The sequence below is a fragment of the Eimeria acervulina genome, genomic scaffold (genome assembly GCF_000499425.1).
Source record: "Eimeria acervulina Houghton genomic scaffold, Eah_scaff149, whole genome shotgun sequence".
Classification (NCBI taxonomy): domain Eukaryota; phylum Apicomplexa; class Conoidasida; order Eucoccidiorida; family Eimeriidae; genus Eimeria; species Eimeria acervulina.
Genome location: NW_013550220.1, coordinates 18,900 through 26,490, shown reverse-complemented (window position 1 = coordinate 26,490; position 7,591 = coordinate 18,900). Strand labels below are relative to the sequence as shown.

At 54.7% G+C, this 7,591-nt stretch overlaps 2 protein-coding genes across 2 annotated transcripts in view; both read right to left on the bottom strand.

The window, feature by feature from the left end:
- The window catches only part of EAH_00021160 (DNA-repair endonuclease subunit, putative), a gene marked incomplete at both ends in the record, with an annotated part of 7,675 nt that extends 6,706 nt beyond the window's left edge, over positions 1-969 (bottom strand). Inside the window, one exon of the mRNA XM_013397091.1 lies at positions 140-969. Within this exon, the coding sequence (XP_013252545.1) occupies positions 140-969 (830 nt within the window). The remainder of the gene's footprint in view (positions 1-139) is intronic.
- Positions 970-2,205: 1,236 nt separating this feature from the next.
- Positions 2,206-7,591, bottom strand: EAH_00021150 (actin-like protein 3b, putative; the record flags this gene model as incomplete). Its single annotated transcript, XM_013397090.1, has 6 exons — positions 2,206-2,391; positions 2,713-3,103; positions 4,569-4,741; positions 5,177-6,067; positions 6,509-6,823; positions 7,235-7,591. 6 exons carry the CDS (start codon positions 7,589-7,591, stop codon positions 2,206-2,208), a joined length of 2,313 nt encoding a protein of 770 aa, XP_013252544.1.

The window sequence follows — 7,591 nt, the reverse complement described above, 5'->3', positions numbered from 1 at the left end:
CCCTCTATTCCTCCTGCCGGTGCCGCCGCTACATCTGTTGCGGCTTCTGCTACTGCTGCTGCTGCTGCCGCTGCTGCTGCTGCTGCTGCTGCTACCGCTGCTGCTGCTGCTGCTGCTGCACTTGCTGCTGCTGCCTTACCGCTCAGCTCGTACGAAGATGATGCAGTCAACAACTTCTGGGGGGAGGCGCCCAGTAAGAAGATCAGAAGCAGCAACAGCAGCAGGGCAGCAGAAGCAGCCGCCTCCTGCGTACATTTGCTGCCGCAGCTGCCATGTTGTTGCTGCTGCTGCGGCTTCCCCGCTGCTGCTGCTGCTGCTGCTGCATGCAAGACGCAGCTCCTCCGCGCGCTGCTGACGCTCCAAATCGTCTAAGGCTGCTGCTGCAGCTGCGAGATCTGCTGATGCTGCTGCTGCTTCTGCTGGGTCGTTCTTGCTGCTCTTCAAGCGCGCCTTCGCAGCAGCAGCAGCAACCTGCAGCAGGCGACGCTGCTGCCGGTGCTGCCGCCGCTGCAGCGCTCTCACTGCTGAGTGCTCTGCTGCAGCAAGACCCAGCACCAATACTAGTCTCGGCCAAGCAGCACTATACAAAGGCCTCCTCCGTTCCTGCTGCTGCTGTTGCTGTTGCTGCTGTTGCTGTTGCTGCTGCTGCTGCGGCTCCGAGTCCTCCTGTACAGGAGAAGGTATGGAGCCAAAGATACCACCGCCACCGTTTTGCTGCTCCTGTTGCTGCTGTTGCTGCTGCTGCTGCTGCGGGCACGTGCTGCTGCTGCTGTCAGTTTTTTCGCGCTGCTGCAAGAGCGACAACAGCTGGAGCAGCACACCATCTGCATCAAGGCCCCTGCTCAGCAGCAGCAAGCTGTCTTCCTGCTGCAGCAAGGCAGCAGCCCGGTGTATGTACAGCAACTGCTGTCTACCAGCTGCTGCAGCAGCACTAACGAAGTCTAACGCAGCCCCAGAGGAGAGCATCATTTTTTGCAGCAGGTTCAGTGGCCTTGTGCTGGGGCAGCAGCTGCTGCGGTTGCTGCTGCTGCGGTTGCTGCTGCTGCTGCTGTTGCAGTAGCTGCTGTTGCTGCTGCCTTGGTACGGTACATTGGAGCCCTCCTTATGGCTGGGAAGAAGGAGCGCTCTCGCTGCTGCTGCTGCTGCTGCTGCGGCAATTCGCAACAGCAGCAGCTGCAGCTGCTGCTGCTACTGCTGCTGTTCTACAAGGGTACTTCAACAGCAGCGGCTGCTGCAGCAGCTGCTGCAGCAGCTGCAGCAGCTGCGGCAAACGCAGGTGTTCTTGTGCAGCTTATTTATGGCTCCACGGGTGTTAGCTGCTGCAGTATTTGCTGCTGTTGTTGCTGCTGCAGTATTTGCTGCTGTTGTTGCTGCTGTAGGTGGTGTTCTCTACTGCAGCAGCACCTACCCAAGTGGATGTGCAACCACGATATCGATAGAATCGATGCAGCTGCAGCACCCGCTGCTGCTGCGGCTGCTGCTGCTGCAGCGTGAGCAGCAGCAGCCTTGGGACTGCTGCCGACAGCGCAGCAGCAGCAGCAGCCGCAGCAGTTGCTGCAGCAGTGGGGGGATAGATGGCTGTTTCGTTTTTTATGTTTTTGTATATTTCTAACGAATTCCGCATTAAAAGGATATTCAACAGCAGCAACAGCAACAGCAGCAGCAGCAGCAGCAGGACACGACCACTGCGCCGCATGCCCGCCAGCAGCACAGCAACGGTTAGCAGCAGCAGCAGCAGCAACTGAGGACTTAGCAGTGTGAGAAACATTCCTTAACACAGCAAAGACAGCAACAACTGCAGCAGCAGCAGCAGCAACAGCATTGGCGTAGCCTGCCCAGCTGCAACACCCTAGCAAAAACAGCAGCAACAGCGGCAGCTGATGCAGCAGCAGGAGCAGCAGCAGCCTGAACAGACGAACTGCAGGAACAACCGCCTCCATTGATGCAAGAGCAATAGCAGCAACAAAGCCAGAGACAGAGGCAGCAGCAGAAACAGCAACAGCAGCAGCAGCAGCAGCAGCAGCAGCAGCAGCCAAGATGAAGAAGGCCGCTTCTTCTCCAACTTCCGCAGACAGGCGGCAGCAGCCGCAGCAGCCGTCGCTGCTGATGCGAGCTTTGCATGCGGAGCAGTACGAGTGGGACAAGGCAAGCGATCTTCTGCTGCTGCTGCTGCTGTTTCTCTTGCTGCTGCTGGTGTTTCTGCTGCTATTGCTGCTGTTTCTGTTGGTACTGCAGTTTCTGCTGCTGATGCTGCTGCTGTGCTGCTGCCTGTATGAGTGCTGCTATCGTTGTTATTGCTGCTGCTGCAGTTATTACACTGGCTTCTGCTTCCTCTGCAGCAGCAGCTTTACTTTGTGCTGCTGCTGCTCCCTCGAAAGAGCAGCACTGTCTCTAGCACAAAGACACGCAGCAACACCACCACCAACAGCAGCAGCAGCAGGATATAGGATATTTATTGTGTTGTTTGCTGCATGCGTTGTTTGCTGCTGCTGCTTCTGCTGCTTCTGCTGCTGCTGCTGCTGCTGCTGCTGCTGCTGCTGCTGCTGCTGCTCAGATGGACTGCAAGAATGTGTTATTCTGGCTGAAGCAGATGGTAGGGTTGCTTTTAGGGGTTTGTTTGGGGGTTAGTCAGGCATCGGGCCTAATCTTTGCTTTTTTATTTTTTCTTCTTCAATTATTATTTGCTGTTCTGTGGCTAAAGAAAACAAAAACGATCCCAGTTGTCTTCTCAGTCGCCGGTGTAGCTACAGAAGCACTCGCACCTGCACTCGGCATCTTCATGGTAACTTTATTGCTGCTGCTGCTGCTGCTGCTGCTGATGCTGGTGCTGCTGATGCTGGTGCTGCTGATGCCGGTGCTGCTGATGGTGCTGCTGCTGATGATGATGATGGCGCTGCTGATGGTGCTGCTGCTGCTGTTGATGCCGGTGATGCTGATGGTGCTGCTGCTGCTGCTGATGATAGCGCTGCTGATGGTGCTGCTGATGCTTCTGCTGCTGATGCGGCTACTGCTGCTGGTGTTTCTGCTGGGGGTGCCGCTGCTGATTCTGCCGCTGCTGGTGCTTCTGTTGCTGCTGCTGTTGTTGCTGCTGCTGCTGGTCTCGCTGATGCTGACGCTCGTACGATTTACTGCGGTCAGGGTGTATCTCTCTGTCTGCTGCTGCTGCTGCTGCAGCTTCGCTTCTTATATTAGTTCTGCCATTGCTGCTTCTCACTGATATTTGTGCACCTGCTGCTGTGGTTGCTGCTGCTTCTGCTGCTGCTGCTGCTGCTGCAGCTCTCGTGGACAATCTGCTATAGCGTTTTCTACAAGAGGTGAATGCCGTACCCTTCCTCCAAGTGGCTACTGCTGCTGCTGCAGTTGCAGCAGCAGCAGCAGCTGCAGCAGCAGCAACTTCAGCAGCAGCAATAGCAACAGAGGTAGCAACGGCAACAGCAACAGCTGCTGCCCGGCTCCAGTGGTCTGCTGAACTGATGCTGTCGTTCCTCCTCGCTGCAGCAACAGCAGCAGTAGCAACGGTTCCTGCTGCAGCAGCAGCTGCTGCTGCTGCTGCTGCCTGTGACTGAAGGGTTTTTGTTTTAGGCTGTCTTCGTAGCTGTGGGTTTTGTCTATCTCTGCTGTAGATGTGAGGCGTCTTTATATCTTTTTGTTTATTTTCTCTGTCTTTACTTTTCTTTTTCTGTCTCCTTTCTCTGTCTTTGTTTGTGGATTATATCTCTCCGCCTCTCTCTCTCTCTCTCTCTCTTTCTCTCTCTCTCTGTCTCTCTCCGTCTCTCTCTTTCTCTCTCTCTCTGTCTCTCTCTGTCTCTCTCTTTGTTCCGCTCGTTCTGGGTTGCTGCAGCAGCAGCAGCTGCTGCTGCTGCTGCTCTGCCAGCTGTTAGTTCTCTCTGCTGCTGCTACTTTTTTGTTTGTTTTAGGGTTTATTGTCTCTCTGTACATACTATGTATATATATATATATATTTATATTTATATAATATAAATATATATTATATAATATATTTATATTATATAATATATATAATATATATTTTATATTTTGTTTTTGTTTGTCTGCGTCATTCGATTTTTTTCTGTTATTTTCAGCTTCATTTTGCTTTGCCGTTTTATTTTAGTCATTTCTGTCTCTGTCTCTCTCTCTCTATGTCTCTCTATATCTCTGTCTCTCTGTCTCTCTGTCTCTCTCTGTCTCTGTCTCTGTCTCTGTCTCTCTGTCTCTGTCTCTCTGTCTCTGTCTTTGTTTCTCTTTCTGTCTCTGTTTGTTTGTCTGTCTCTCTTTGTTTATTTGTCTCTGTTTGTCTTTGTCTGTCTTTCTTCATCTCTCTTAAATAAATATATATTTTATTATTTGTCTGTGTCTCTGAGTTTGTCTTTGTATGTAGATTTTGTTATTTTGTGAAGCCAAAGAAGCAAAGAAGAGCCTCTAGGGTTGCAGCAATAGAATGCATTAGGGTTTAGGGTTTAGGGTTTAGGGTTTGTTAGGGGCACTTTCTATCGATACAGCCTCTTGCACCAAACTCAGTATATTCTTGCTGCGTTACTGCTAGCTGCGAGAATGTAGAGAGACACCCCACAATCGATCCCCCGATCCAGCTAGCCATATGCCTCTCAACAGCCCCTCGGCTGCACACAAGCCGCAGGCTGCTGCTGCTGCTGCTGCTGCTGTTGCTGCTGCTGCTCCCGCTGCTGCTGCTGCTGCCGTGAGGACGCAAACCACCACCACCCACTGCCAACTGCGAAACCTGCAGCAAAACACAAACACACAAACATAAACGCACTGTTGCTGCTGCTGCTGCTGCAACTGCTGCTGCAACGGCTGCTGCTGCTGCTGCTGCTACTTCGAGCTCTTTGGGCTACACATGAAGGCTACTTCAACGTGCTGCTGCAGCTGTTACTTGTAGCTGCTGCAACTGCTACTTCTAAGTGCTGCTGCTGCTGCTGTTGTTGTCGCTTCTAATTGCTGCTGCTGCTATTGCTTCTATGTGCTGCTGCAGCTGCTGCATGAGGTTGCCGCTGGTGAAACATATCGCTGCAGCTGCTACCTCTGTATGCGGCTGCCGCTAATACTACTCGCTGCTGTGCTGCTGCCTTCTGCTGCTACTGCATCCTGCTGCTGCTACAGCAGCCTGCTGCTGCTACTGCATCCTGCTGCTGCTGCTGCTGCTGCTGCTGCTGACCTCAGCCTTAAGCCTGCGAACAAAGCCGGGGAATTGTGTCCCGCCACCCGCGAGGACGAGGGCCCCCAAGACATCTCTTTTAGCTGATTGTTTGCAGGCTTCAGCACATCTGCTTATACACTCCAGCAGCCCTGCGGTTGCTGCTGCTGCCTCCTGCTGCTGCTGCTGCTGCTGCTGGTGCTGGGCAGCAGTGACAATGCCCGCTGCTGCTGCTGCTGCTGTAGAGGAAGAAGAAGCTGCTTCCGGCAGCAGCACGCTGCGGTGCTGCTGTCTTAAAGCAGCAGAGAAGAAAACCTCCGGCACTGTCGTTTCAATAGCTGTGCAGACAGCAGGAGGCAGCTGGGTACCATCTGGCAGCACATAAGGTTCTGCTGCTGCTGCTGCTGCTGCTGCTGCTGCTGTTCCATCCGCCTGCTTCAATCCCTCGCAGCTGTTGCTGCTGCTGCTGCTGCTGCTAGTGCTGCACTTGCCTAGCAGCTGCAGCAGCACCTCCAGCACGTGCTGCTCCCCGAACTCGCGGAAGCTCTTTGTCACGTGGGGGCAAGCAGCAATCATGCGGTCTGCCTGCTGCTGCTGCTGCTGCCGCTGCTGCTGCGTCCCTGACGCAGCAGCAGCTGGGTCTCCGTGAGCAGCAGCACCAGGCTGCTGCTGCTGAATGACAGCGTACCCGGGAGTAATGCTTATATGGTGTTGCTGCAGCAGCTGGCGGGTTAAAGCCAGCAGCTGCCTGCAGCCCAGCGGGATCTCCTGCTGCAGCCGCTGCAGCAAATAACCTTCTTGAACAGCAGCAACGCTGCAGTTGCTGTGCCCCACATCGCACACAATTGCTGAAGTCCTCGCACACCCAAAGGCAGCCAACACGGCCTTCTTCACCAGCAGCAACTCGGGGACCTGCAGCAGCAGCAGCAGCAGCAGCAGCAGCAAGTGACGAGGGATCGGGCAGGGTATGCCTGCTGCGGCCTACAAGCTGCATGCTGCTACTGCTGCTGCTGCAGCAGGACAGAAGAAGAAGGATTGTGAGCAGCAGCAGCAACGATACCAACGGGCAGCTTTTGCTTCTGGCGGTGTGCAGCAAACGCAGCAGCAGCAGAAACCACAGCAGCAGCAGCGGAAACTACAGCGGCAGCAACCGCCTCAAGAGTTCGATTACCCGCAGAACCAGCAGCAGCAAAAGCAGCAACGACAGCAGTAAGAGCAGCAGCAGCAAGAACAGCAGCACCAGGAGCAGCAACAACAGCAGCGGCTCCAGCAGCAGCCAGGACAGCAGCACCAGAAGTAGGAACAAACAGCAGCAAGTGCAGCATCAGCAGCAACGGCAAGTGCAGCATCGACAGCATGAGCAAGTGCAGCATCTCCACCAGCAGCAGCAGCAGCAAGTGCAGCAGCAGCAGCAGCAGCAAGTGCAGCAGCAGCAGCAAGTGCAGCAGCAGCACCAGAAGCAGCAGCAGCAAGTGCAGCAGCAGCAAGTGCAGCAGCAAGTGCAGCAGCAGCAGCACTTGCCTGCAGCGTTTCGAATGCAAGTTCAGCAAATGCATCTCTAATTGCGGGGTTTCCGTAGTTAGGCTCCGTCATAATCAAACCTCTTTCTAATGAAGAGCTGCCGAGACACCGCGGCCCCGTCACCTCCTCAGCCAGTCGCTCTAGACCCTACAGCAGCAGCAGCAGCAGCAGCAGCAGTATTCGTAGTAGTAGTATTAGTAAGCGGTAGGGGGAGCAGCAGCAGGAGTGCCGGCAGCAACAGCAGCAATAGATGCAGCAGCAGCACCAACGCCATCAGGAGCAGCAGTAGTAGCAGCAGCAGCAGTCATAGTAGCAACATCAGCAGCAGAACCACGGCCAGTATGAACGCACAAACCAGCAGCAGCAGCAGCAGGTGCAGCAGCAGCAACAGCTAGACATAGCGTGCAGCACCAGCAGCAGCGCAACAGGTACAGCAGCAGCCGATGCAGGGGCAAAAGCAGCAGCAGAATCAGCAAGAGCAACAGCAGCACCACCACCACCACCAGCACCCGCAGCAGCAGCAGCAGCAGCAGCAGCAGCAGCAGCAGCAGCAGGTACCTGTCGATGCAGCACATAGGTGCCTGGCTGGTCTAGGTGCGTCGCTCTGTACTCCAACACTGGCAGCACTTCAACATGGTCTGTCTTCTCTAGGGGATTTAAAAACTGCTGCAGCAGCACGGGCTTTGCTGCTGCTGCTGCAACGCCGTTGCTGGCTTCGGAGGGAGCGCCTGCGGCTGCAGGAGATGCAGCAGCAGCTGCTGCAGCTGCTGCAGCTGCTGCCGAACCACCCCCTAGGCTATCTCCTACTGCAGCAACTCCGATAACAGACCGCGTTACAACGCGAGGCAGAGCCTCTCCAGCAATGCCGGCCTTTAGAGAGTGGCTGCCTAAGTCTAACACTAAAGGAGTAGACAT